The 27603-nt window shown below is 51.2% G+C and overlaps 10 protein-coding genes across 10 annotated transcripts; 5 read left to right on the plus strand and 5 right to left on the minus strand.

The window, feature by feature from the left end:
- On the minus strand, nt 1-224 carry BDW70DRAFT_144529 (uncharacterized protein; the record flags this gene model as incomplete). The annotated part of the gene is made up of 1 exon (XM_073738269.1): nt 1-224. A coding segment is annotated over one exon (224 nt), but the record flags the coding sequence as incomplete, so codon positions are not given.
- Nucleotides 225-292: 68 nt separating this feature from the next.
- Nucleotides 293-2807, minus strand: BDW70DRAFT_144530 (oxygenase MpaB family protein). Its single transcript, XM_073738270.1, has 4 exons — nt 1620-2807; nt 1545-1573; nt 764-1490; nt 293-716 (listed from the first exon to the last, which is right to left on the minus strand). Exons 1-4 carry the CDS (start codon nt 2085-2087, stop codon nt 453-455), a joined length of 1488 nt encoding a protein of 495 aa, XP_073591461.1. The 5' UTR covers nt 2088-2807; the 3' UTR covers nt 293-452.
- A 50-nt stretch (nt 2808-2857) lies between these two features.
- On the plus strand, nt 2858-8188 carry BDW70DRAFT_154002 (ATP synthase alpha/beta family, nucleotide-binding domain-containing protein; the record flags this gene model as incomplete). Its single annotated transcript, XM_073739751.1, has 12 exons — nt 2858-3241; nt 3348-3432; nt 3486-4153; nt 4203-5099; nt 5147-5199; nt 5781-5850; nt 5929-6023; nt 6099-6840; nt 6892-7533; nt 7578-7839; nt 7889-7973; nt 8020-8188. The coding sequence occupies 12 exons, from the start codon at nt 2858-2860 to the stop codon at nt 8186-8188; spliced, it is 4152 nt and encodes a 1383-aa protein (XP_073591462.1).
- A 960-nt stretch (nt 8189-9148) lies between these two features.
- BDW70DRAFT_165823 (carbon-nitrogen hydrolase family protein) lies at nt 9149-10260 on the minus strand (the record flags this gene model as incomplete). Its single annotated transcript, XM_073741834.1, has 4 exons — nt 9149-9495; nt 9577-10022; nt 10085-10173; nt 10223-10260. Coding segments are annotated over 4 exons (920 nt in total), but the record flags the coding sequence as incomplete, so codon positions are not given.
- A 231-nt stretch (nt 10261-10491) lies between these two features.
- On the plus strand, nt 10492-11798 carry BDW70DRAFT_154004 (Alpha/beta hydrolase family-domain-containing protein; the record flags this gene model as incomplete). The annotated part of the gene is made up of 4 exons (XM_073739752.1): nt 10492-10641; nt 10728-10818; nt 10886-11176; nt 11206-11798. 4 exons carry the CDS (start codon nt 10492-10494, stop codon nt 11796-11798), a joined length of 1125 nt encoding a protein of 374 aa, XP_073591464.1.
- Nucleotides 11799-12495: 697 nt separating this feature from the next.
- Nucleotides 12496-14507, minus strand: BDW70DRAFT_9592 (transmembrane amino acid transporter protein-domain-containing protein). Its single transcript, XM_073745283.1, has 5 exons — nt 14348-14507; nt 14030-14291; nt 13789-13980; nt 13352-13740; nt 12496-13300 (listed from the first exon to the last, which is right to left on the minus strand). The coding sequence occupies exons 1-5, from the start codon at nt 14444-14446 to the stop codon at nt 12884-12886; spliced, it is 1359 nt and encodes a 452-aa protein (XP_073591465.1). The 5' UTR covers nt 14447-14507; the 3' UTR covers nt 12496-12883.
- Nucleotides 14508-16137: 1630 nt separating this feature from the next.
- On the minus strand, nt 16138-17979 carry BDW70DRAFT_165829 (glycosyltransferase family 2 protein; the record flags this gene model as incomplete). Its single annotated transcript, XM_073741835.1, has 3 exons — nt 16138-17171; nt 17218-17452; nt 17497-17979. The coding sequence occupies 3 exons, from the start codon at nt 17977-17979 to the stop codon at nt 16138-16140; spliced, it is 1752 nt and encodes a 583-aa protein (XP_073591466.1).
- A 1108-nt stretch (nt 17980-19087) lies between these two features.
- Nucleotides 19088-20614, plus strand: BDW70DRAFT_144540 (alpha/beta fold hydrolase). Its single transcript, XM_073738271.1, has 2 exons — nt 19088-19465; nt 19523-20614. The coding sequence occupies exons 1-2, from the start codon at nt 19208-19210 to the stop codon at nt 20357-20359; spliced, it is 1095 nt and encodes a 364-aa protein (XP_073591467.1). The 5' UTR covers nt 19088-19207; the 3' UTR covers nt 20360-20614.
- A 583-nt stretch (nt 20615-21197) lies between these two features.
- Nucleotides 21198-24475, plus strand: BDW70DRAFT_144541 (potassium ion transporter). Its single transcript, XM_073738272.1, has one exon. It carries the CDS (start codon nt 21776-21778, stop codon nt 24263-24265), a length of 2490 nt encoding a protein of 829 aa, XP_073591468.1. The 5' UTR covers nt 21198-21775; the 3' UTR covers nt 24266-24475.
- A 178-nt stretch (nt 24476-24653) lies between these two features.
- BDW70DRAFT_144542 (D-isomer specific 2-hydroxyacid dehydrogenase family protein) lies at nt 24654-26174 on the plus strand. The gene has a single exon (XM_073738273.1). The coding sequence runs from the start codon at nt 24687-24689 to the stop codon at nt 25686-25688; it is 1002 nt and encodes a 333-aa protein (XP_073591469.1). The 5' UTR covers nt 24654-24686; the 3' UTR covers nt 25689-26174.
- The last annotated feature ends 1429 nt before the right edge of the window (nt 26175-27603 follow it).

Consider the following 27603-nt stretch of genomic DNA (forward strand, 5'->3'; position numbering starts at 1 on the left):
ATTGACCATGGAGCTGATGTCAATAGTGATATAGATGGATTGACACCACTTATCCATGCCTCATAAAATGGCCATGAGGCTGTGACAATGTTCCTGGTTGACTGTGGAGCTAATGTTAATGCGGCCAACAAAGATGGATAGCCACTACTTATCTGGGCCTCACGGAATGGCCATGGGGCTGACACAGGGACAGCAAAGCTACTGATTGACATCTGAGGGATCATTAGAATGTTCTTGGGTAAAATGCATGCATGTTTCTTTAGGCCTCTATTTTATGACAGAACATGTTGTATACGAACTTAGTTTTAGAAAGCTATTGTCTGGCTGTGGCGCTTGAACAAAAAGAAAAGTATTTTCCAATGTGAAACTGGTTTTGCCACCAAGTATAATAGCAGAACAAAGAATTGAACATAAGACTTAGCTGCTTTGATATAGAGTAGCTTATAAACTAGTCAGACACGCAGCAGTTTCCGCTGACTCAGAAGAAGTAGGCCCATCACGGCCCCATAAATCACAGTCGCCGCTGAAGTACAGACGGCAAGAACTCCTATCTGCGCAAAGGCTTCAATGCCCAGCTTCGACGCCTTTCTTTCCTTGCGGGTCCCTAGCTTTGTGGTGCGCGTAAACCAGGGGACGTACTTGAAGTTGAATATCGTTTCGCCGCCGAGGCCGTGCTCCTTGTCTGTGATGATTGAGTAGTACATCTTCCGGCGAACCTGCGTCTGGTCAGTACCAGGAGACAAAGTAGAAGGAGCAGACGAACCGCAATCCAAAATTTGTCAAAAAGCGGGAAAACTCGATTCGTATACGCAATTATCATGACAAAATAACAGTAGCCGTAAATGAGTGTCTGGTAATACAGGCTCGTTTTCGAGATGTCAAGGCGATCAGCCAGCTTATCCCCGTTAAGATGCCTGGCCATGGCTTCCATAAACTCCTTTGACGCAAAGCTAGGCGCAGTATTTTCAAGACCAATGACAATGTTCTTCGCAAGGACTTGTCCAATCGGTTTAGGGTCGACTTCAAACTCAAAGATTGACTCCATAAAGGCTTTCGCGGTAGGCTTGTCTGCGAAGACCTCGTGCGGGGTGCCCATATAGTACGCCACAAGTCTCCAAAGGGCTATGTAATCCTCGATTTCTCGCTCCCGCAGGTAAATTCCTTGGCGAGGGAGACCTATCCAGACCACGCTGGTTGAAAACGTGTTGATAGTCCCGATGCAATCGAGGTCGCTGATCGGGATACCAAAGGCTTCGAGGTCGTAGTACTCAGGCCTCTCCTTGACTAGACTGAGGATCCTTGACCGAACTGAGGAGTGTAGAAGCCTCACTCTCACAGAGGATTGATGGCCTGATCCACCAGGTTTCATGGAGTCCACAGAAAGGGACACTTGGAGGACAAACTGAAGAGTTTCCAACAGCCTTCGGCGGACAACTTCTGCAGAGAACCCTCCGGTTCTCGCCAATGTTTCAACGACACGGTTCGCACCCCTAAAAGTGAGTCAGTATCTCTCCGGCCATGGTCCAGGTCGAATTAACACCCACATCCCACCTAATAGGCTTTGGAAGCTAAGCTACGTACATTAGCAGAGCGCCTATATCGATGACGACTGTGCATACCACATTCATGATTGGCATCCCGTATCGGTAGAAGACCTCCTGTCCTCTTTGGATCTGATCCCAGTCGGCCCAGTCAGGGACTGTATTGACTTCAGTCCATAACTTTTCGAGCTTAACGTCGTCTTTTGCGTGTTTTTGCAGTAACGCTAGCAAGTCTCGTTTAGGTGCCTTTTTCGCCGGCTTGCCAGCGTTTGGACGATACTTCTCTGGAGGCGAGAGCTCGTTGAGCTTTGCGATGCAATCGTCCGCCAGTTTGTCATATGAGAAGGTTAGTGGACGCAGTTGTTCTGCTGTCCGGTGGAGTTCCGTCCATTCGAACGAGAGATCCCAATGAGTATGGATGTCTCGAGTGGTCATTTTTGTTCGGGTTTCACTGCAACTGATGGCGAGCAGATAGCACAGCAGCAACCGTATGCCCGTGGGCAACAGGCCATATAAACCACCATATTGGTCCGAGCGACAAAGCATATGATCAGCTACCCTCTCGGCCCTTCCAAATCTGCTTGATTCCTAGAATTTCTAGCATCCTTCAACCACGTCCATGCAGAAGCTCATCCCCCGAAGAGGCAAAGGGCCTCCTCTCGGCATCCAATCCACGGATCGAGGAAGTTAGCTAAGCATGCTCGGGGCATGTGAGAAACTGTTGCCCAGTCAAATCAATCGGCCTCCTGGACATAATTACAACAGACTATGTCATAACATTGGGATATATGAAATGCGGGGAAGCCCCTCCCATGTTGGACAGATCGTGGGGATTCCACTGTGGAGAGGTCATGACACTTGCTGCGCAAGTCATCATACTGGATACTGCATTTCATGTTCGATGGATATTCAGGCGCAGATTGACTCTAGATCAAAAGCGTCGCTTGCTGTCTAAACTGGGACGCAAGCGGACAATTAGAGATTTGCTGATATTCACTAGGCGTGGATAAATAACCCGCTCGCCAACGGAGCCTTAGCAGTGAAGTTGCAGTCGATGGTTGCACGACTGTATAGTTGCCTGGAGCTCGTGAATGGAACCTCCGCTGAACTCGTATTAGCGACAGACATGACGCTGAATTTTACTTGCTGGTACAAAGACAGATTGTCAGTCTCTACTCAGAGTAGACGCCTTTAGCATAGTTAGCAAAGCTCGGAACTTACTCAGCGCCGTGAGGCTAACTAACGTTAAGTAATTACAGCCACGATCTGCCAGCCTGACTCGATGTCCCTTCGAACACGACTAATTCCAGAAGCGAATGTTGGGATTGGGCGTCCGTCGACTGAAATCTCGCCCATCGTTGCTTGACCTCATAGCAAACCGTGGTGTTGTTGTCCAGTCTGAGTCTCCAGACCCGCCATCACCGCCCAGGCCAGACGACCTGCCACCGCTCCCCGTTTCGCCCGCTCCCTCCACCTGCAGTGACAGCATCAGCTCGAGCAACGATACCTCTAACGATACCTCCATCCCGCAGCCCCTCTCTTCGTCCACCACCTCCATTCAATCTCCGGCTTTTCACACTATGGCCCCCTCTGGAAAGGGCTCCTCGAGCTCTGAAGATGCCCAGCTCGGTGCTGTCTTCTCCGTCTCCGGGCCCGTCGTGGTCGCCGAGAACATGATCGGATGTGCCATGTACGAGTTGGTGAGTGACACTAGTTTATGCAGTGCTTTTCAGGGCTACCGCTCAAGCTGCTGCCATCGGCGAAGCTCTTCTACGCGGGCTTTCTGGCTTACCATCGATGATTTAGTGCCGAGTCGGTCATGATCAGCTAGTCGGAGAGGTTATTCGTATCGATGCGGATAAGGCTACTATCCAAGTTTACGAAGAAACAGGTACCGCCCCCGCCTATCATGATATTCAATCAATCTGACGATACTTTTCTCAGCTGGTCTAACGGTCGGTGACCCCGTCATGCGAACTGGCAAGCCTTTATCCGTCGAGCTCGGCCCCGGTTTGATGGAAACGATCTATGACGGTATTCAGCGACCCCTCAAAGCCATCTCCGACGAGTCGGGTAGTATCTATATTCCCCGCGGTATTAAGGTCAATGCGCTGGATCGCAAGAAGAAATGGGACTTCAAGCCCGGCAAGTTCAAGGTCGGCGACCACATTACAGGCGGTGATATCTGGGGTACCGTTTTTGAGAACAGCTTGTTGAACGACCACAAAATCCTCCTTCCTCCCCGCGCGAGAGGTACGATCACCCGGATAGCGGAAGCCGGTAGCTACACTGTTGAGGAACAACTGCTGGAGATTGAGTTCAACGGTGTCAAGACCACACATGGGATGATGCACACCTGGCCTGTCCGTGTTCCCAGGCCGGTCAACGAGAAGCAGTCCGCCGACTCGCCGTTCATTGTTGGCCAGCGTGTGCTAGACTCTCTATTCCCTAGTGTTTTGGGTGGTACCGTCTGCATTCCCGGTGCCTTCGGTTGCGGCAAGACTGTCATCTCCCAAAGTGTGTCCAAATTCTCGAACAGTGATGTCATTGTCTACGTCGGATGTGGTGAGCGTGGTAATGAGATGGCTGAAGTGTTGATGGACTTCCCAGAGGTACGCTCATTAAAGTTGCCGAATCTTGCCAGTACTGACGTGCTTGTAGCTCAGCATCGACATCGGTGGCCGCAAAGAGCCTATCATGAAGCGTACATGCCTGATCGCCAACACTTCTAACATGCCTGTCGCTGCCCGTGAAGCTTCCATTTACACCGGCATCACCATTGCGGAGTACTTCCGTGACCAGGGCAAGAACGTGGCCATGATGGCAGACTCCAGTTCCCGATGGGCCGAGGCTCTCCGTGAACTTTCTGGTCGACTAGGAGAGATGCCGGCTGACCAAGGTTTCCCCGCCTATCTTGGTGCCAAGCTCGCCTCTTTCTACGAACGCGCTGGTAAGAGTACTGCTCTGGGAAGCCCCGAGCGAGAGGGAAGTGTTAGCATTGTCGCCGCCGTCAGTCCGCCCGGTGGTGATTTCTCAGACCCTGTCACTACCAGTACGATGAGTATCGTCCAGGTCTTCTGGGGTCTGGACAAGAAATTGGCCCAGCGTAAGCACTTCCCTTCGATCAACACAGGTATCTCTTACAGCAAATACACCCCGGTGCTCGACCGCTACTACGAGAAGCACCACCCCGAGTTCCCTCGTCTGCGTGAGCAAGTCCGAGAGCTGCTCTCCAAATCTGAAGACCTTGATCAGGTCGTTCAGTTAGTCGGAAAGGCTGCGCTTGGTGACTCCGACAAGATCACATTGGATGTGGCCGCCATGGTGAAGGATGACTTCCTTCAGCAGAACGGATACAGTGACTACGACCAGTTCTGTCCTCTTTGGAAGACGGAGTATATGATGAAGGCATTTATGGGTTACCACGATGAAGCACAGAAGGCGATCGCCCAAGGCCAGAGCTGGCCCAAGGTTCGTGACGCCACCACCGACATCCAAACCTCCTTGCGAAACATGAAATTCGAAGTTCCGGATAACCAGGAGGAGGTGTCTGCGAAGGTGAGCACTATTGACTGATTCTTTAGATACTTGCTAACTTGCAACAGTATGAGAAAATTCTGCAGACCATGTCTGAGCGGTTTGCCTCTGTGTCGGATGAGTAGAGAGTCAGCGTAGAGTGCTATTATACCTGAACGATGTTCTTTTTCCATTGATTTCCAGTTTATAGTCGGGAGCTTGTAGCATAGCAGCTTTCTGTAGTTATTCATCTGCCATACTATATATTATGTACGGTCATCGCCTATTCAAGAACATTAAATGATATCATCAAATAGAGCAACCTAACAATGTTAATCTGTAGATTTAGGTATCAACATTTGATGTTGATGATCTGGGGTGGCTGGCGGCGAACTTATGAGCACGGGAGAATCTTAAAAGGCCACGCACCGCCTCTGCCCAAGCTGGGCTTTGTTGCTGCCTCTAGACTCGACTCGGCTGGAAACTTGGCCGCTCGCCATCCCGCTTCTTTCACTTCCACCACAATAACTGCGCACTCGCGTCCTTTATATAGCTCCTTGTCTTCTTCTTCTTTCTTGGTTCTCTTTTCTCTTTTCATCTGAAGCGAAAGTTGTTATACCTCTGTTGCCAGCATGGCAAGCCCAACGACCGGCTACTCGTGCGTGACCCTCACCCCTCGTGCTTAACCCCGTGCTTAAGTTGACGATTGCATTGCGACAACAGGATAAACGTCAACGACCCTAGCTTGATCTCACTGGTGAACAAGCTCCAAGATGTCTTCTCCACGGTCGGAGTAAGTGGCTACGTTCCGCAACTCGATCTCGCTATCACGACCCCCTCCCCCCGACACCGCTTGTTGACCCGCTGCTAGGTTCAAAACCCCATCGATTTGCCCCAGATTGCAGTAGTTGGATCGCAGTCCAGTGGAAAGAGTTCAGTCTTAGAGAATATCGTCGGTCGCGATTTGTAAGTGGCCCGCATTTCCTTGTCGACTGCAACACCAAGTCTGGGCCGCGCGTCGCTAACGGAGCTCTCGTATAGCCTTCCCCGTGGTTCTGGAATCGTCACTCGAAGACCTCTCATCCTGCAGCTCATCAACAAGCCATCACAAACAAACGGTGTTAAGGACGAGCAGCTCGAGACGACGGATAAGGAAGCGAATCTTGATGAGTATGGCGAGTTCCTGCACATTCCCGGCCAGAAGTTCTACGACTTCAACAAGATCCGTGATGAGATCGTCCGCGAAACCGAAACGAAAGTTGGCCGCAATGCTGGAATCTCCGCCGCTCCCATCAACCTGCGAATCTACTCTCCCAACGTCCTTACACTGACACTCGTCGATTTGCCTGGTCTGACTAAGGTGCCGGTGGGCGACCAGCCGAAGGATATTGAGAGGCAGATCCGTGACATGGTTTTGAAATACATCAGCAAGCCAAATGCCATCGTTCTTGCTGTCACTGCTGCCAACCAGGATCTTGCTAACTCGGACGGGCTGAAGCTCGCACGGGAGGTGGACCCGGAAGGTCAGCGCACCATTGGTGTGTTGACCAAAGTCGATCTCATGGACGAGGGTACAGACGTGGTAGATATTCTTGCTGGCAGGATTATCCCTCTGCGCCTGGGTTACGTTCCTGTGGTCAACCGTGGACAGCGCGACATTGAGAACAAGCGGCCTATTTCTTACGCGTTGGAGCACGAGAAGAACTTCTTTGAGAGCCACAAGGCGTACCGGAACAAGGCATCTTACTGCGGAACGCCGTACCTCGCCAGGAAGCTCAACTTGGTGAGCTATTCCACACACACACTGCTACAAAGAGTATACTAACTGGAGTAGATCCTTATGATGCACATTAAGCAAACGCTGCCGGACATCAAATCTCGAATCTCGTCCTCACTGCAAAAGTACTCGTCTGAACTGGCTCAACTCGGTGACTCCATGCTCGGCAACAGCGCCAACATCATTCTCAACATCATTACAGAGTTCAGCAACGAGTACAGGACAGTTTTGGAGGGTAACAACCAGGAGCTTTCTAGCGTCGAGTTGTCTGGCGGTGCCCGTATCAGTTTCGTGTTCCACGAGCTGTACTCCAACGGTATCAAGGCGGTTGATCCCTTTGATCAGGTTAAGGACATTGATATCCGGACGATCCTTTTCAACTCGTCTGGTTCATCGCCCGCGCTCTTCATCGGAACTACAGCCTTCGAACTCATTGTCAAGCAGCAGATCGCCCGACTTGAAGACCCAAGTTTGAAGTGTATCTCTCTTGTCTATGACGAGCTTGTCCGCATCCTCGGTCAACTTCTGAACAAGCAGCTCTTCCGACGGTACCCTATGCTAAAGGAGAAGTTCCATGCTGTTGTTATCGCCTTTTTCAAGAAGGCGATGGAGCCCACAAATAAGTTGGTTCGCGATCTCATTGCAATGGAGACCACCTACATCAACACGGCCCACCCCGATTTCCTCAACGGGCACCGCGTAAGTCCTCAATCCTTTCGTCCTAGCAATCACTAACGGGATAGGCCATGGCTATTGTCAACGAACGCCACGCCGCCGCTAAGCCGACCCAGGTGGACCCTAAGACCGGCAAGCCCCTGCCTCCCCGTGCGAACAGTCCTTCTGTGGAAGCAACTACCCCGGACACCAACAGCTCTTCCGGATTTTTTGGCAGCTTTTGGGCGTCAAAGAACAAGAAGAAGATGGCTGCTATGGAGGCGCCCCCGCCAAACCTCAAGGCATCCGCGGCTCTTTCTGAGCGCGAAAGTACGGAAGTCGAAGTTATCAGTATGTTTGCTTCACGTCGAGGTTTTGAGATGATACTAATATCACACAGAGCTTCTTATTACCTCCTACTTCAACATTGTGAAGCGCACGATGATCGACATGGTCCCGAAGGCCATCATGTACACCCTTGTTCAGTAAGTACTCTCGCCTCAATGAGAAGACGTTTGTTAATAGCCGTAGATTCTCCAAGGAAGGCATGCAGCGCGAGTTGCTTGAGAACATGTACCGCAATGCCGAGCTAGACGACCTCCTCAAGGAAAGCGATTACACCATCCGGCGGCGGAAGGAATGCCAGCAAATGGTTGAGAGCCTCACCCGCGCCAGCGAGATCGTCAGCCAGGTGCAGTGATTGCATTAGACTGCGAGTTTGTGATTCCCAAATCGTTTTATCTGTTCTTGGTTTTCGGTGGGAAAGATTCGACACTTTCTTTTGTTCGCTCGCGGGATTCTGGGCTCTGTGTTATGTTCCGTATACTTTCCTGATATGAGCAAGGGGTTGCTACGGCCGCATTTCTTTCCGATGTCGGGTCTTGAATCTTTCTCACGAATTTGTATCGCCTAATGATGATGCTTTGCTAGAATAAGATTAGTCGTACAGCACCAATGTACAGTATTCTTATATTACTTTGGTACGCCTTTCAGAAGGGCGCTTTTGGTGAATTTAGTGGCAATTATCATTGAAAGCCACAGTAGGCAACTCATTTGGAATTGCTATTAGTTCCATCATCTGACCCCTTCACATGCTTACTGCTGAGCCACATGACCAAAGCCACACTATAAACAGCTTAGGTGAGCTGGGTCCACAGTCGAAATAAGCTCTTTAGCGCCGGAAGCTGGAGCCAATTAGCATGCTTTCTGTGCAGCACGAGGCAAAGAGCAAGTGCAACGTGGCCGTGGGTTAAAGTTGTATAGGTACACGAGGTCAAAACGGCTCCATCTGGAAGATCTACTGCATGAGGTGTTAGTAGAAGTTAGTGAGGATATATAGTAATATCTGAGTTGGCTGATGAAAACTGGCTCAGGTTATAAATCAGACCGGCACAGGCTCCATTACGTGTTATGTTTCGCTTTTCAATGGGGCAGAGCAGCACGATCCCGCAGCCTGATCTGAAGTGATGTTTCCCTTGACAGAATGATTGCCTAGGTTAGCTATCTCCCGGGTAGGATTAAACCGCTGGACTGAAGACTGGGCGATATGCCCGAGTACAGGCTATGATAGATGGATATATCTAGTAATAGGCTTCAGACCAAACTGTGTCCATAGAATACTCTTATACCATGAGCTATTTATCACTACAGTCACCCACTCTTACCCTGCGGACCCCTCCAGTTTATCCTGCGAATGCCGATAAGAGTAATACCACCCTTCCCTCCCCAAATCCATTCGGACCTTATAATTCTCCTCGGCAATCCTGACAAGGTCCATATCTAGTTCTGCAACCAACACCCCCTCCTCATTTCCCATCTTTGCGACCGGCCCAACGACGGGGAGGACAACCCGCGACATACCCAGGAACTGTTCTTCGCCGGCAACATTGGCGAAGATAACGGCGCAGGTATTCTCGAAGCACCGCGCTGTAAGCACGGAGTCGAGGAAGAGCGCTTCCGAGTTGGGGTTGTGTTTGAGTGCCGCGGGGTTAGCGTCGTAGCGGCCCCCTACGACTCGTTAGCTTCTTCTGTCACAAGCAGTGCAAGTACGTAAAAGATACTGTGAGTGAATCGTGAAAGGGGCCATACAATAAGTGGGCACAACCACAATTTCCGCCCCGACCGATATTAATTCGCGGAACGCCTCAGGGAAAGCCAAGTCCCAGCAAATCAGCAATCCAACCTTCCCTAGCGGTGTATTGAAGACCTCATGCCGTTCCATCGCAGAAGAAGTCAGATACTCCCGCTCGGGATGCCAGATGTTTTTCTTCCGGTACCGGCCGAGGATGGCGCCGGTGTTGGAGATGAAGTATGCTGTGTTATAGAGAACATAGGCATTTTGATCACCGTCCCTACCCTCTACAAGTTCAGAGGAGTTTATGTTCGGATGAGGATGCTTCTCCACTAATGTGCCCGGGACAATGCAGATGTTCAGCTCTTTGGCGAGAGACTGGTAAGCCTGCAGGTACTTCGTTGTTTGGGAGGCGTAAGTAGCGAAGAGCGGGTCTTCTGGCGCCCAGCCGAAGAGGTGGTATCTTCCTCCCTGTTAAAATATGCTTCTTGATTTGGCTATATTGGAAAGGGGTCGATGGCATACTCAGGTAACACGGCCAGTTCAGCACCTTGTGCAGCGGCAGAGCGAATGTATTCGCATGCCGTCGCGTGGTTATGTTCCACAGCGAGGTTCTACCGCAGTTAGTGCCAAGATCAGTATACTAAAGATTTAGGTATGTACCTTAATTGACCACTGAATGACAGCGACGCGGGGCATAATGGCTGGTTGTGTACTCAAAGCAATTAAACAGGGGCCCAAAGTGGTGGGACCGACTACGGAAAAATGAGCCTCGGCATTTTCGGCAGGGCGGGGTTTAGCCCGATCTATACTCTGGCATAATACTCACTCAATCACTCTCTCCTCCGTCTTACTTTCATATATCAGTGATTCTCGGCAGTCCAATCCGCACCCGAGCATCCAAGCGCCCAATAATATCAATTCGTAATCATATGTCGCATTTCCGAGTAATCGAGCACACAGTCCGGGCCCACCATATTCGAGTGCGCCTGGGCGCAGTCAAACCGGGCCACGAAAATGAGCTAAGACTTACCATAAAGCAGTACGTTCCGCCTGATAATCCAGATTCAAAAGAGGGAGATGTCACCTTGATCGGGGCGCAAGCGAATGGCTTCCCAAAGGAGCTGCATGAGCCTCTTTGGGACGATATATACGAACGACTGCGAAGCCACAATCGCCGCATCTGAACATCTGGATCGCGGACGTTGTGCAACAGGGACAGAGTGGTATCTTGAATGAGGGGATTCTGGGGGATGATCGTGCGTCTACTCTCCTTGTTTTCTCTCAGTTGAACCATAAGGAGTATTAAGACTAACTAGCATCTAGCCGACTGGCACGACCACGCCCGCGACATCTTCTCCATGATAACCCAGTTCCGTGACAAAATCCGCCAGCCGATCGTTGGAATTGGGCGCAGCATGGGGGGAATGCAACTAGCCCACCTTTCGCTTACGCACCCGGCCCTTTTCAGCGCATTGGTTTTAGTTGACCCGACTATAGCGCGCTCAAACGTGGGACTGAAGTTCGCACAGGCATCCATATATAGACGGGACCTCTGGCGGTCTCGCGCGGAAGCAGTGCAAAAGTTCAATTCTAACCCGTTCTACCAAGCAAGGGGTAAGAGAGTTCTTGAAAAATGGACGCAGTATGGACTTCGCGAACTCCCTACGCTCCTGTATATCCTGTAACGGACCAGAATGGACCGGGAGCAGTGACGTTGACGACAACCAAAGCGCAAGAGCTGTTCTTTTATTGTCGTCTTTCGTATATAGACGAGCGCTCTGGTCTTCGTCGTGGAGATCCAAAAGAGGATATGCACCCAGACGATATTGACGAATACTACCCTTTCTACCGTCCGGAGCCAGTGCTGTTGTTCTGCCGGTTACCCGGACTCAAGCCGCCTGTTCTCTATCTCTTCGGCGGGAAGTCTGAACTGTCAACTCCAGAGGCGCGGAGGGAGAAGATGGAGATCACGGGAACAGGTGTTGGTGGGAGCGGTGGTGTAAAGGCTGGCGCAGTGGAAGAGGTTGTTTTGCCGGCCGGTCATTTAGTGCCCATGGAGCCTGCGAAGGAGACTGCGCAGGCTACTGGGGACTTTATTCATTCCAGACTGTCGCAGTGGGAGGTGAGACTGAAGAGATATCAAGACGCTTGGCGGGGCGTTCCGCAGGAAGAAAGGGTCCAGGTTGACAAGCAATGGGAGAAACACTTGGGGGTTTCTAGACGGCCTAAACTTTGATTTTGACTCTCCAGCGTGTCAGCGGGTGGATAGAGAGACATTTAGAGGATCATGCTGTAGATTGGGAATAAAGGAACAGGATTGACATATACCCTCCGTAGTACTACCGCTAGCACAAGAGCGAAGATTGCTACCAAAGGACGGCGAGTGCGCCGCGTAAGAGTAATGGCACGGTGCCTGCGCAAGCAACAAGAGCTAGAATCCAACCATTGTCTTTACCAGCTCAGTCTGCGCTGCTATGCCGGAACGTCGGAAAGAACGTATAGTACCAACCATCCCCTATATTTAGAAGAGCTGCTTAGCTCAACAGTCGTCATCTTTACCGTGACTCCAAGAGCATAATAGTATAACCACCTCAGATTACCGACAGGAGTTCAACATCAAAAGTCTCGCAGCATCGACTGCAGATGAACGGGAAAGAGTTTATTGAGCACGCCGAGCTGTTACAGAGAATCTAGTCTAGCCACGAGGTCAGGTCCATCTCTAGGCCCGTAACTCACGGTTGGAATATAGGGAGAAGCGTCCATTGTCTGGTGAACAGAGCAGTGAGAATGGATAGAACCACATACAGACCAGTATTAGGTACTCCACACACTGGGTCATCAACGGCTGATGACCGTATGCAAAGTGTCTGAAAGCTTCTGATGTTTCAACACCAAGATAGGTGGGTTAGCATTGTTAGCCATTTAGAGAATCCTTCACTAGCTCTGCAAAAATAGGCAATTGAAATACTGCGTCGAGATAACACGAAACTTCCCGACCAGAAATCCGGGAGGTGAAATGAAGATAATGGAGCCGGAAATTGGTAAAATGTTAAGCGGGCTATGGGTGTTTCCTGCTGATGCCGTCTAAATGCGGCTTCTTTCTTCTTGTATTGCTGCATTGGCTACTCGCGCGAGTTCTTCGGGACTCGTGTCTCTCGAGTGCCCCCCGCATACATATCCAAGACTTGGATGTCCCCATTTGGTGGCCAATATCTCAGCCGTGTTCTACAGGATCCAAGGCAGCCGCGCGAGCCAACAGTTCCCGACCTGGTAACGGCCAAATGCCCAACTTCAAACGCATCATTGCCCTCTTCTGCCGAGCTAGACATCATTGTTGGCGCAAGACCATGCACTTGACCCCCCAGATGCGTTATAAGAATCGATAATACCAACAATAGACCCGTACGTCCCAGCAATAGTCAAGAGACACCCGGCAAGAACCATGAAACTGCTCCAGCAGACCTTGAACCACCAGCTTAGGGGCTTCCCCGACGTTCCAGAGCCCCAGTTATCATATAACCACATACATCCGAAAGGCTGGAAGCACATCGGCGTTCCGAATAGGGCACCCACGAACGAAACAAGGCTACTAAAAACGGGGATACCGCTCGCGATTATGTAGGCAATCAGAGCAACAGCGAATGTCGACCCCAGCCAGGCTACCCAATGAATAAGCGTGTGGGACGTGAGATGTTTAGAGCCGCGGAGCATGCGGACGAAGATCTGTTTAGCGGGTAGCTAGGAGAGTCAGCGGTACGTACTTTTATTCGAAGAGGGAGAAGAATTTACATGAAGCAGGAGGACCATGGAAACAATCAGGCCGGGCAGGGCGATACCGTAACAGATCTTCTTGATCAGGGCCCCTGCCGAGCCCAGCGCTGGCGATGCAACATGAGAACCGCAGTAGTAGTACACGACCGTCCCACACACGATATAGATGATTGTAATGATTGAATGGGAGACTGCAAGGGCCCGAGTGTAGAGCCTGGGGTCTTTCATCTCGGCTGCAATGTTGAAGAACGCCGGCGTCCCGGCGTAGCTCAAGCACACCGTCGAGACCGCGGCCATGGCTTCAGCAAAGCTGGGACTGTTAAACAGCTTGTAGTCAGCCTCGGGTATGATGCCGTCGACTGCGGGAGGATGGCCTTGGACTCCCACGGCAATCGTTACCGTGGACACTGGGACCGGTCAGGAAAGAGAACTACAAAGAGTGGTAGAGCACTCACCCGCAACAATGATGCAGGCGGTGCCTACCCATGCAAGCCAGCTCATTTTGGCGAGGGTCTGGATACTCGAAAGTCCAAACCCGACGACAGCGGCAATGGCCACGAAGATTGCGGTGCAGATGGCGTGGGAGGAGAGGGCGTTGAGGGCGATTGAGACGCTCAGCATGCCAGATCCCGAGACAAAAATCCAAACTGGGAATATTAGCAAGTAGAAGAGCGTACTATGGCGGATATCACTCACGCAAGGCATACGCCGCACCCAGCACTTCATAGCCAACCCGGCCAAATAGCATCCTCCCAACATCATCGATTCCATACACCTCTGGATGGCGTCTCTTGAAGACGCCCACCATCCAGTTCGACCAGCCGGTCATTCCAGAAATCGCCAACACAATCAGGACCCCCGGTATGAGGCCGACTGTGTCGAAGACCTGGGGGATGGACAGAACGCCCAGCCCCAGCTGGGCCTTCATCATCAAGGCTGTCGTTCCCTTCCAGCCAACCTGACCACACGACATGATTAGGTCAATCTTATTCAAGAAGACCATGAGCCACTTACATCGCGGTAGTTGACGCCGCCTTCTCTGATTTCGCCAAAGACCGCATCTTCCCTGATAGGAGCCTTATCAAGACTGTCTTCGGGGTATTCCTTCTCCATTGTGCAAGATCAGACACTGCAGACTCAAGACAGAAACTGGACTGGCCGATAGTGGGCTAAGACATGAAAAACTCCTCGCGACCACCGGCCCGGGTAACGCTAGGGTAGTCTGGGCAAGCCCCATATATTTCCAGATTAGGCAAGGTCGCCACTATTCCCAAGACGTGGGTCCGCCACCACAAAACCCCGCGTTTACCTGATCGCCTCGAACTTCCTTTTGTGCAATCTGGAGACCCGGGCATCAAAATGCGGAGGGCTTAACGAGACTAATGCTGGACGGCACGGCATCTCGGTGTCACATACGTCACGAAAAATCAGCAAGCCACTACTTCTGTTGCGGAGAATCCTCTGCGGCAGAACACGTGCAAGATTTCTATCAATTATGACAGCATTGGGCGGCAGATGATTGTGTGCAGAGCTTAGCGCTGTCTCACTGCCGCGTGGATGTTCTAACCAGATGCTAGACGCCCGCTTGAATTGGTCTCTGTGCGTCACATTCGAAAGACTGAACTTTTTGTATGCATTACTCAGTACCGTCGTCATGTTGTTGGGCATACTGTGCCGCGAAGTCGCGTACGAGTTTTGAAATTGCAAAGCAACATATGCCATGATTCCTTTTCAGCAAGACCACATGACTTCACCGTCTGGCTAGCGAGTTCAGGCTTCGTTCCTTAACAAGTGGCCGAAAGAAACGTCGAAGACCTGAAGGGCTAATGGGAAGACTCAACTTCATCACCTTTGGCGGCCGGTGTTTAATGGCAGCTGATGGGCAGCAGCTCTATAGCTCATGCGTCAACTGTACCAGACAGTGTGACAATTTGGGCTTGGACTTACACCCTGGTACAGGAAGTACCTACTGAAGAGTCCGGACATGGTTTGACTACTCTTTAGCATAGAGAGTAGTTTAATTCTTCTATTCATTGTCCACTCTGCTGTTCATGCTGAGGCGAGGCCAAACTAACCAACAAGACCCGGTAAAGCCAGGCAGTGTCGCGAGTTTAATTGCATATAATCAGACGGGCAAGGGATAGCCCTGTTTTAGCTGGTACGGAGCTAGTCCTCTGGGCCGAACATGGAGCAACTTCCTAGTCAAGCATAGAGTAAGGCCATAGAGTAAGGCTCTCGAGCGCCACTTGTGTGTCCTTCGTGTAGAGCATTGCGTCTTGATCTATTAGTAATCAGCATTAGGATATTAATGAGGATCCACCGTCCAGTGATTAGTATGTAAGGGGCGCAGTGAGCCCCTGACATTAATCAGGCAGCCGAATTATTCATGCAATGCAGCCCTACTGTCTGGACCTGAGGTGTGGCTGAGTACAGTGCATAGTAGCATGGCAATGGATGCAAGGAGGCACTGTTCATAGGGCGATGTTGCATCCAATGCATTTTTACTTGGCTTGGTTCGAAGGACGAGGTAGCATCGCCTGTAACAAATGGTGGCTGGAAGCCTGAGACAGTGGACAAACAAATGCAAATATCCGAGCCGAGCATGAAGCTGTTTATCTGCCTGCCTATCTAACTAAATGCAGTGGATTCTAGTCAAAGCCAACGGAGGCTAGAATTGTTTAGTTGGTGTCTTCTAAGTTAAAGCACGTAACGTCCAACACTAGAGGTATATCGTTGATGTCCTAAACACATATCAAGTCGTGGGTTTTATGGGTTTGTAATACCAAAAACAGAAAAATACCAAGTCAGACCGCCACCACAAAGGCTGGCTTCTTACTAACCCGATACACGAGCGTGTCTGTCCGGAAATGCATGAAGACCGCATGAACCGTTGGGACGGCACCGAACACTGTCCCTGCAATTGGGAAGGCAATTCGCTCAAGAAGGAATGTGAGGCGATACCAGGGTGTGCGGTCTGAGAAGCCTGAGCCTTCTGAAAGTCCAGTGTTTACACTGAAACTGTTGAGCTGAGTGTCTTGTTTGCGTGTATCCAAGCAAATCTTATACCATCTGTTATATAGCGAGATGCAGATATTCATCCAGATGAACGATAACGCCCGTATAAAAGCTGTAAGTGTGAATGTGAATGTTATAGCGGGGTGCAGCGGGGTTGCCGTATGCGGTGCCGTATAGGAGGCCGTTTGCTCATAGATCATGGAGAAGAGCAGAAGGATTGTAAAGTGACAAGGAAGGAAATGCGCTTCCCAGAGGAGATGCATGAGACCAAGATGTCTCGGTCTGAGAAGCAGACAGCGCCAGTCACTGGACTTTACCAAGCGAAGCGTGTTTCTTGCCGCAAACCCCGTGTCTAGAGCCCCCCACATATGCCGTAACGCCTGCCGGTACCGCGCAACACAAGTATCCAGCTCCCGGCGCAGTCCTGGTCTGGTGATCTCGCTGGAGACATTGCACTGGCTAGCCGGGGCGTGGACTACCTGCGAGACAAGGTCACCGTTCGTTTCGAAGTAGCACTTGAGCATCATGTGCATATCCTCGCCAATGGACGTGGGGTCGCTGTCCCAGCCGCCGACGGTGGATGCGAGAGTGAGCGGGAGCGAATAGACGGACGTTGGAATCGACACTGTTGAGCCGGGGTACATGGTTGAAAGCCCGGCAAAGCTCCAAAGGAGGTCAGCGCAGCGGACCAGAATGGGGCTGTCGTTGGAGTTGCGGTCGAAGATTATGGGGCAGGAGTAGAGGGTGCGGTTTGACGTGGTGGGATGGGCGTAGTGCAGGCGACGAATCTCAGTGAAGTAGTCTTGCCAGAGGTTTGTGTCGGCTGGTGAAGTTAGCAAGGGTCAATGGTTCGCCAGGGTGTGACTTACCATCCATGACAGTGATGATCACGTCGCAGGTGCCGGCCTCGGGCTCGGCTTGGTGGATTTGCGCAATATGGCGCGCAGCGAAGGCGACGTTGGAGCTCTTCCCCGCTATTTCAAACGGAAGTCCCGTTGGGTGAAAGGTCGGCTGTATGAGAGCGAAAGACTTCTCGAACGAGCACACCAGCTTCTCGGCCTTTTCAGCAGCCCAGACCTCCTTTTGCTCCATGGCCAGGTATACCTGATCTGTCAGCCCGTTGCCTGAACACTGGGGCTAGTTCCTACCTCATACTGTGATCGTGCTCGTGGATGGCGAGCAAGGACGTCGAGCGTCTCTCGCAGAGTGTAGATGTCTTCATTATAGTTGGGAATAATAATGGCATGGGTGACTTCTTCTGCAACCTCTGCAACAGAAACTCGAGGAGATTTCTTGTTCATCGCCGTTGAAAACGGGTCATCAAGAGGGCCGCTTTGTTTCCATGCACCGCTCAGCGAGTGGTCTCGCCGTTTGAGCACCTTGGATGTCTCGGCAAAGGCGTATGACAATGCCCACGAGAGACGGCCGGTAAAGAGAAGGGTATTCAGATGCACCAAGATTGAATACAAGATGAATATTTTCTGCGCTAGATTGAGTTGAGGCATGTCGGACTTGCTCTTAGTTTGGTCTCTCCATGGCCCTGGGATGGCATCGCTTGCACTCAGCAGGAGAACGAGCAGAGCCAGGATACTAAAGCCCGGCAAGCATCGAGTTGCCCACCGAACGAACATGGTGAATGCCTTGCAAGAGAGAACAGTAGACAAGTACTACGAAAGACAGGATTTACAGCGTTTATGGACTCGAGGCAGAAGCCTGTGCAATTCTCCATTTTGGCCAATTTTTTGCATCTAACAGCACATAGAGTTATAACCATCTTGCAGCCGCTCAATTGGCCACTCATACGATAAAGCCCAACAGCATGGTGACTCGACGGGCACGAATGGCCATCCAATTGTTCGACTCTCCTGAGTCGGGTTCCTGGTATGAGCATCTTTATCCCGCCGAAACTGGGTGATCAGCAACTGCAACCTTAAGGCCAGGCCAGAGCCAATTTCGTCCATTGAGCTCGGACGCATGCAAGAAACGTGGCTGCTGATCCCTATACACAAGAGCCGTGCACCTTCAAGACCCTTGTGCCTATACAAGCGCACTGTATGACTGCAGTAAGTCATATAAGGCTAGTATCTGATAAGATCGAACACTGTAATTGATTTTTCTGCGTCAGATTTGCAGGGGCTATCAGCCTCTGCGATCACTTCACAGTAATTTGAGTGCTACAGCAATGGAACTCGCATAGTAGCAGTGATGTGTATGCTACTAGTTAATGGTCGATCGCCCGCGTTTTCCCCATGGCATCTCTGATTGGCCCATTGTGCGTCCAATAGAAACGCTACAAGAGCTGCGTGGTCGAACCGAAGCCCATTGTTCCAGCATTGTTTGTGAGCTGGCGTTGTTTAAAATCTCCCTTATATGGTTATCAAGTACAGCTTGACCCTGACTCAGGCGGGTTAAACCCGGGGCCAGCACTCTAATCTGGCCATAACCCAATGTCTGCATAAACCATCACAGACTGACTGTCTTCGGTGCTCGGGATGGCCCTTGGCCGTAGTACAAGATCAGGCTCAGATAATCAGAATGTTCAGGAACCGCACCGCTCGAACTTGTAGAAACGACAACCATGTGTCACTGATGCCTGTGTTCGAGGCTTGGCCGCCGATCACAGAAGATTGTTGAGCAGCAGGGCTCGCATGGCCAATTCGACGAGATTGGGCTCAGAGCAAGCTCTTGGCTGAGATTTCGCGTTTTTGAAGACTTTTGGGATGTGAAGTTATATCAAGTGTTGAATTGAGTGTACCTTAACCTAGATTACGTGATGGGGAATCGAGCCCAGAATCGACAAATCACAAGCAGGCTCTTATCAGCCTCGGCCCCGACCATCCCGAGCCTTCCAACGGTCGCATGCCCTGGGCCAGATTTCCAAGGTTCCAGCTTTCGTCTCACTCAGATCGGCCTTTCATTCTTCACGTAACCCTTGAAAAAGTGCTCAAGATGGCCTATCTGACGGCAGCTGAGATTGTCGCCCACCCGGCCTACAAACACCTTGACTGGAAACTGTCACCAACAACTTCCGGCACAGCCCTCGTCGCTCAGAAGCGCCGCGCCGGCCCTATCAATCTGTACTACCAGATCCATGGCCACGGTCCTATAAAACTCGTGGTGCGTGACATGACTGCCCACTGTTGAGATTCAGGGCGGAATTAACGTACTTTCCAGTTCATCATGGGCCTTATGGCCGCCCACAGCGACTGGAAGCGTCAAGTCAAGTTCTTCGGCCACGACCACGCCGACAGGTACTCCGTGCTGGTCTTCGACAACCGCGGCGTCGGCAAATCCGATAAGCCGATCTCGTACTATTCGACATCAGAGATGGCACAAGATGTAATCGACCTCCTCACAAGTATCGGCTGGCTCGATCTCTCAGCGCCCCCATCACGAAACGTCAACGTCATCGGCGCAAGCATGGGCGGCATGATCTCCCAGGAACTCGCGATGCTCATCCCCGACCGACTGGCCAGCTTGACGCTCTGCTGCACCGCTCCACGGGTCGAACGAACGGCTCCGTTTTTGGAGAATCTGCGCGAGCGCGCAGAGATGTTCATCCCGCGCAACATCGACCACGAATTGAACCGGTTAGCGCGTTCGCTGTTTCCCGATGATTTCCTGGCTCAGCCTGACGACGAGTACGACGATCCTGAGAAGAACTTCCCGACGAGGCGGGACCGGTTCGCGGCCGGCCGGTTGCGCAAGCTCGAGGATACCGAGGGGTTCACGAAGAAGGGGTTCCTGATGCAGATTGTTGCGTGTAATTTTCACCACAAGTCGGCGGCACAGTTGAAGGAGCTGGGCGATAAAGTCGGGAGGGAGAGGATTGCAGTCTTGCATGGGACGGTGGACCGGATGTTGACGTTTCACCATGGCGAGCTGCTGAACAAGGAGATTGGCGAGGGGATACTGTATAAAGTGTGGGAGGGGAGTGGGCACATGCTGCCATGGGAGAAGGAGAGTGAATTTAACCAGCTGGTGCATGAGCTTGCGCAGCGATGCAATTAGATTTCTGAAAATATTACTTCTACCTACTATTTTCTATTGATTTATTTTGTGGACATACCCCTGATTAGGGGCTCTGGCGTCTGGACATAGTTCGTTACCATGCACTGTCTGCAGGGATGAAAGGCGTGGAAATTATGGGGTCAGAATGCGCTGATACGCACTCAGCCGTCAGGCTGTATACTGCCGACCAGGCCCAAATATTACATACTCTTACATACTGCATAGACATCGAGCACACACTAGTATTACTCCCAACATAGTACAGCTGAACTCGACTCTGCAGCCCTACCTGATCCTCGACAAGTCGTGCGACCCCTTGTGTTCCGGTAACGTTTCACAAAACTCGCCTCCGCCCAGCAACAGTTATAATAGCCCGGGAAATCCCGTACCTGAGGTTGAAGGGAGATATGCCGTATTCGGAAATATGGTGACAGCCAATGGATGTATCACGAGCTTTATCCTGGCTTTTGATTGCAGCAGAATTGCGAGCTGATCGTTGCTGCAGGATGACGCCAAGGGACGATCGACCTCTGTCTCTGTTCCGCCAGTGATATACATGAGAGCTGCCATTTCTCGAATTTGAGAGCTGTCATATTGTCAAATAGACTTACACCGTCAGGCAGTATTAACTATGCTGTATAAATACTCTGTGACTGTAACGCTGCACCGCCACACCGCCAGTGGTCCAGATCCACGTCGAAAGCTTGGCGCTTGGCCGCTTGCAGCCTGCCAAAGCAGCTTGCGACAGCCCTTATCAATTTATTTAGCTCGTTAAAAAGCATAAGGCCATAATAATCAGGATTAGCTGCATGGATGTCCCAGAGCGCCGAATAGGAAGCGCCGATTTGCTTAGTGCTGCAACCCCCTGCTCTCTTTTTCTCCCGGCTGCGTGGCTGCTTATTTTTCTTTTTTCTTCCTTACTATTTCTTTTCTTTTAGCTGGCCTTAAATTCAGCAAGATAAGCTAGACCGCACTTTTCCAGCTATCTCATCCGTATTTATTAGTGTTGGTTGTGCTGGTCCTGGCGTTGAGCCTTCAATCTCTTTCTTTCTGCCTAGTCCCGCTGTCCAAGTCCACACCACTTCTCGTCCTGCTCCGTCTGTTTCTTGACATTTCTCTCCCTTTTCACCCGCTCAACCATGTTGCTTCGCAATGCTATTATCCGCAATCATTCGTCCCTGATGATTCGAGGCTAACATCGGTTCTTCATCGTCAATTCGACTTGAAACGGGACGATCGGCACCCTGTGCAGTTGAGTCGCGTGGCGCCCGCTGATCATCATTCCTCGTCTTCTCGAATCCTCGCCGAATTCTCCGGGGGACCTACCCTCCGGAGATCAAAAACGTACATATTACCGCTGTTACCTCGATCGTTCAATCGTTGTGCCACGGCGGTGCAACCGTCGCCGTCCCCGGGATGTTTTCTTCGTTCCTGCGCCAGCTGGCGCACCACAAGGCCCGCATCCCCTGGCTGAAGGACTTGCACCTGAATTTCATTCTCATCCACTATATTTATATCGTCTCTATGTCTTTGGTCACGTCCATCATCATATATCCTGGTAATGATTTGGCTTATATCGATGCGCTGTTCTTCTCCGCTGGAGCTGCTACCCAGAGCGGGTTGAATACGGTTGACTTCAACCTGCTTCAAACGTACCAGCAGGTTATCCTTTATTTTGTCTCGATGCTCACTACGCCGATCTTCATCAACACCGCGCTCGTCTTTATTCGGCTTTACTGGTTCGAGAAACGGTTCCAGCACGTCGTTCGAGACGCCCGCGCCCTTCGCACGACCAGATCCCGACTACGGACAATCAGCGAAGATAAAAATTCGCAGTCGTATGGCAGGGAGGAAGCGGGGATAAATGGTCGGCCGATCGTGGTCTTGCGCAACGAGGCTGCCAACCCGCCGCAGGAAGATTCCCCGCGGAGTGCGCCCAGGTCTCCCAACGAAAGCGACTCCGAGTCTGTTTCGCCTACCTCTAACGCCAGCAGCGCGAAACTGGAAAGACAGAGCCCGTTAGCTACGATAAATCGCGATTTTGGCGATCTTCGCGTCCCCGCTCAACTCAGCCCTGAGCACCACATCGCATTTTTGGAGAAGCAGCGAAAAAATAAAGGCGCTCTGCGCATTCCAAGTCCGAGGGAATACGATCGCGGCGGAGCGCCGGAGGTGCTGGAGGAAGAAGAGAATGAGGACAACGACCTGAGCAAGACAAGGACCGACCAATCTGAGCCTCGAAGCCCTAGGAATCTTGACGGGGACGACACAACCAACACGCCCAACATGGACGGTCCGCATATCACGATCACTGAGCCTCAGCTGCCACGAACGAGAACACGGAACTCCACGTTCCCCCGTATGGATACGCGGCCCACATTTCGCGAGACAAAAGACGACGACGACCCGGCGGCGTTCAGTCGGGCGAACCGAAAGTCAACGTTTAACGGTATTTTCCGCTCTCTGACACAGGAACGGGACCGGCCTACGCTGCCGTATCTCAGTTGGGATGCTACAGTTGGCCGCAACTCGAACTTTATCGACCTGACCGAGGAGCAACGCGACGAACTAGGAGGTATCGAGTACCGGGCATTGAAGACGCTGGCCGTCGTGTTAATCTCGTATTACGTATTGTTTCATATCCTCGGCGTGGTCTGCTTGACGCCGTGGATTATGGAGACGCATTGGGGAAATGTTGTGACGGCAGCGGGACAAGGACGTCCGTGGTGGGCCATCTTCACTGCTGCCTCGGCCTTCAATGATGTCGGGTTCACCGTGACGCCAGACTCTATGATGTCGTTTCAGGGCGCGGTCTGGCCACTGCTGTTAATGTCATTCCTCATCATTATCGGCAACACGGGGTTTCCTTGTATGCTGCGCTTCATTATCTGGACAATGTCGAAGGTTGTCTCAAAGGAAACGCCGCTCTGGGAAGAGCTGAAGTTCTTGTTGGATCACCCCCGCCGGTGTTTTACGCTGCTTTTCCCGCGGAATGCTACCTGGTGGCTGTTTGCGATTCTGGTCTTGTTGAATGGTATCGACTTGATATTCTTCATTATCCTGGATCTTAACGATGAAACCGTCACTTCATTGTCCACTGGAATCAAAATCCTGGACGGCCTTTTCCAGGCCACTTGTACCCGCACTGCCGGATTCTCTGTGGTGTCTATTGCCGACCTTCACCCAGCCGTCCAAGTTTCCTACATGATCATGATGTACATCTCCGTTTTTCCCATTGCCATCTCACTCCGACGCACAAACGTATACGAAGAGAAAAGTCTTGGTATTTTCGCAGACGACGAAGACGTCGACGACGACAACCAGACAGCACCCAGCTATATCGGCACCCACTTACGCAAGCAACTCGGTTTTGATCTCTGGTACGTTTGCCTGGGCCTCTTCATCATCACGATCGTTGAAGGCGACCGCCTCGAAAATAAAAGCCAGTATTCCTTCCAGATCTGGTCTGTCCTCTTTGAGGTTGTCTCCGCGTACGGCACCGTCGGTCTTTCTCTCGGTTACCCCGGTGTCAACGCCTCCTTCGTCAGCCAGTTCCGCGTTCTTTCAACACTCGTCATTATAGCAATGCAGATTCGCGGCCGGCATCGTGGGCTGCCGTACTCTCTCGACCGCGCCATCTTGCTTCCCTCCGAGTCCCTGCAGCAAAAAGAAATTTTGGACGCAGAGCGCCGCATGCGCAGACGCGCGTCGAACCTTAGCCAGATTGGTTCATTGGGCCGGCAGCAGTCGCAGGCTGTATCTGAGAGTAATGCCGCTGGTGTCTCCTCCGCGCTGGACGCGAGGGAGAGAGAGCGGAATATTGAAGCCAACACGGGCATTAATGCTGCGGAGCCAATAGCCATGAGACGCCACCCGACGCTGAGGTCGCAACAGTCGCAGCGATGAAACTATCTTGTTGTCATCTACTATACATTGAACTTACATAGACTTCTGTACTTTGCCTAGCGTTCTAGCGATGAATGTGGTTGATTCATTTGTTGATTTGGAGACGGGAAGTGTTTGTGGAATACATCGGGAGTACGTGAGGTTAATCAATGTGTGGGTATCTGTTACCCTCCTCTTATAACACTTCATGTAATCACTACTCTCTATTCAGTATATGATAGGTCTACTCTAGTGACTGGGAATGGTATGTATGCCCTGGCTAGTGGTATAAATATAGACTCCTGGGCTAGGGAGTGGAGCCTACCAAACAACCAGGAACCCCACTGATAAGCTACGATAAGCCTACCTCCAGGCCTACGCTCATGAGGCCAACACAACTCCAACTCACTCTTTCGGCACCGTACCCTGCGTATTCTACAAGATGCCTCCTTCACAAAATCTAGAGAACAAAAATACGAATCATCACATTGTCTGCCTAGAAGAATGCCACTGCCCCATACCCGCCTTTTCCTTCCCACACAGCTACACAGGCTACGCCTCAACATCGCCCTCCCATTCAGAAATAGTATCCCGCCTTCATGACGCCACAATCGCGATTACGACGCTTGTCCCCATCACGCGAGAGATACTACAAGCATGTCCGCGACTTCAGTGCGTCATCATCATGGCAACAGGTGTCGAATGGGTCGATATCCCCGCTTTTCAGGAAAAGGGCGTGAAGGTGATCAACTGTCCTGGCGCGAACGTGAGCACTGTCGCAGAGCATGCTCTTGCACTTTACTTTGCATCCAGGCGGAAGATAGTCGAGTTGCATGACGCTGTTATGGGCAGTGACGAGTACGCCGAGAAGCGGACGCTCATTCACCGGTTTGGCAGTGGGCCTCCGCATACGACGCAGCAGGAGGTTGTGGCTGTTATTGGGTATGGTGCGTTGGGGAAAAGAATCGAGATGCTTCTTCGTGCACTGGGGATGCAGGTCCTCATTGCGGAGCGGAAGGGTGTCATGGGCGGTGATGTACGGGAAGGACGGGTGGCTTTTGAAACGGCTATACAGCATGCAACGGTGGTCATGGTTTCTGTTGCGAAGGGCCCTGAGACGGTGGGGTTGATTGGCAGGGACGAGTTGAAGGCGATGAGGAGTGATGCGCTGGTGATCAATGTTGCGAGAGGAGGGATTGTGGATGAAGGAGCTCTAGTCAACGCGCTGAAGGAGGGTTGGATTGCAGGTGCAGCGACAGATGTCTTTGATTGGGAGCCGCCGGTGCGTGGGCAGTCGGTGTTGCTGAGGGAGAGCGTGCCGAATTTGTTGGTCTCGCCGCATATTGCGTGGTTCTCGGAGTCGACGATCCGGAATCTGCAGGATTTGTTGGTCGAGGGTTTGGAGGGGTTTGTGGAAGGAAACTTGGTGAATGTTGTTTGTTAGCTGTGACTATGGACTGCGGAGATGATGGGCGGATAGGATAGAGATAGGGGCGGGTTACTGTGGTCTGAAGAGATGAGAAACATGAGGAGGACCGGGCCTCAGGAACCTCCTGCTCAAGCGCTTGAGGACCTCCAAGACTTCGAAAGCACATAGAAGGCTCTGCTGGACGATTGAGGGAAGAAGCAAGAAACGCTAGGCCGCAGTGCTGAAAGAAGACAGAGCTGCATGCATGTCTCCCTATGTTGTGTGAGACGGTACTACCTGCTAGCGCAGCTCGTGGGCTGATATAAAAACTCCTCCGAACTTCCCTGCAAGTAGTGCTGAGAAGACTGAACGCCCAGTACTCTCCATGCCTGTTTCGGACCTGTATGTGGACAAAAAAGCAAGCAGTAAACGGCACGAAGGGAAGTTCCATACTGGTGGCTCGTTGGAGGTCAAGCAATAAGTACATAGGGTTAGGCTTGTCAAATCCGTTCTTGAAAGTGACGTGACGGTCATCCGTATTCTTAATTGTCGGTAATACTCTCCCGTTATTTTCAGATCCAGCCTATTGCTGTCATGTATAGCTCCAAGGGAAAGAATATCCAGCCCTAACCGCCAATACCCTGTCCAACGCAGACACTGCGTGCCTCAAGCACCATTGGCATGTGATTGGTTAAAGGGATGGTACAAAATATGTTTTACCAACTGCCTGAAACTGAAGGTGGGCGTATGCAAATGCATTCCTGGACGATCACAAGGGAGATAGGTATACCCTAATTTATCTCCGTACTGCCCAATTCTGCATATCTGTCTCCTCTCGCGACCAATGGAGGCGAAAGTTTACCATGGTATATAATGTGAGACGTCCAGCTTAGCCCAGCATGGCACTCAAACGGAGGCAGCACTAATTCATCGACTGGATGCCTGTCTACTCAAGACTCAGTAGCAAAGAATCGGATGCCTATCCCAGAGAAGGGATAGGGAGTTCGTGCATAGCACAACAGAGGCCACCGGTATCACTTCGTATACCAGACATATATACCCACCAAAGGGCAAGACAATAATCTGATATAGCTTATCTGTACTCTACGGATTCCATTAGTTGGAGCTCATCAGCCCAAGCTGCGAGCATTATCTCACTCAGGATCAGATCCCATTCCTATCACAGAGCATAGTATAACTGAATGAAGACGATAAGGAACCCAAACCAAATGCATAGACAATTTTTCTGGGATGTTAGACTAGCGGCCAAGTTTCTCACTTAACTGACATCTACCTTAGGCTCTTAAGACTGAATCACTAAAAAGTTCCTAAACTCAGTCTGAGTCGTGTTATTTGCCCATAGGGCCCATCTCCGTTCTGGCCTCCTTTATCCTTCCGGCACACGATCTCAAGTGCGAGAAAAGATTGAAATGCTTGCACGATACCAAGTGGCATATTTCCAGCATACGTTGCTGATCGAACGGTAAAGTCTCTCTCTATCAAAACTGAAGCGTAAGCATAGCTACCTAAAAAAAAAAAAAAAAAAAAAAAAAAAAACAAAAAAAAAAGAAAAGAAAAGAAAAAAGCCCCTTCGCGTAAGATTCTAGGCCAGCCGTCACCCCTCATACTCAGCCGTCCGCCATTCTTCAGCGAGGTAGACTAGTAGCAGCGTTAATGCGGGTGGCTGCACACCAAAGCTGGGGGCCAACAGCAGCGCGGAGCAGACATCCGTACCAAATCGAGTAACGGAGCCATGCTCCGATAGGTGATCCTTCAGTAGCTAACTTCAGTAGCTTGACTATGGAGTGTAATCGATTTTCCTAACTGAGTCTACTTGAAGCGATGTGCTTACGCTGAATTGCGCGGGGCTGAAGCACTAGGTGGCGCAATGGCAGGAATATGTCTCTTACGGGTTGACGTTCTTTTGATAAGGATGAGTAGTGCCTTAGTG

The sequence above is a fragment of the Aspergillus foveolatus genome, assembly GCF_047715535.1.
Source record: "Aspergillus foveolatus strain CBS 279.81 unplaced genomic scaffold BDW70scaffold_100, whole genome shotgun sequence".
Classification (NCBI taxonomy): Eukaryota; Fungi; Ascomycota; class Eurotiomycetes; order Eurotiales; family Aspergillaceae; genus Aspergillus; species Aspergillus foveolatus.

Coding starts and splice junctions, on each gene's coding strand:
- BDW70DRAFT_9592 (XM_073745283.1), bottom strand. CDS start 14,446: ATGGAGAAGGAATACCCCGAAGACAGTCTTGATAAGGCTCCTATCAGG. Junction 14,292..14,347: donor GCGGCGTCAACTACCGCGAT/GTAAGTGGCTCA, acceptor TCGTGTGGTCAG/GTTGGCTGGAAGGGAACGAC. Junction 13,741..13,788: donor CGCCTGCATCATTGTTGCGG/GTGAGTGCTCTA, acceptor GACCGGTCCCAG/TGTCCACGGTAACGATTGCC.
- BDW70DRAFT_144530 (XM_073738270.1), bottom strand. CDS start 2,087: ATGCTTTGTCGCTCGGACCAATATGGTGGTTTATATGGCCTGTTGCCC. Junction 1,491..1,544: donor CAAAGCCTATTAGGTGGGAT/GTGGGTGTTAAT, acceptor ACTCACTTTTAG/GGGTGCGAACCGTGTCGTTG. Junction 717..763: donor TTGACAAATTTTGGATTGCG/GTTCGTCTGCTC, acceptor GACCAGACGCAG/GTTCGCCGGAAGATGTACTA.
- BDW70DRAFT_144542 (XM_073738273.1), top strand. CDS start 24,687: ATGCCTCCTTCACAAAATCTAGAGAACAAAAATACGAATCATCACATT.
- BDW70DRAFT_144540 (XM_073738271.1), top strand. CDS start 19,208: ATGCCCTGGGCCAGATTTCCAAGGTTCCAGCTTTCGTCTCACTCAGAT. Junction 19,466..19,522: donor ACGGTCCTATAAAACTCGTG/GTGCGTGACATG, acceptor CGTACTTTCCAG/TTCATCATGGGCCTTATGGC.
- BDW70DRAFT_144541 (XM_073738272.1), top strand. CDS start 21,776: ATGTTTTCTTCGTTCCTGCGCCAGCTGGCGCACCACAAGGCCCGCATC.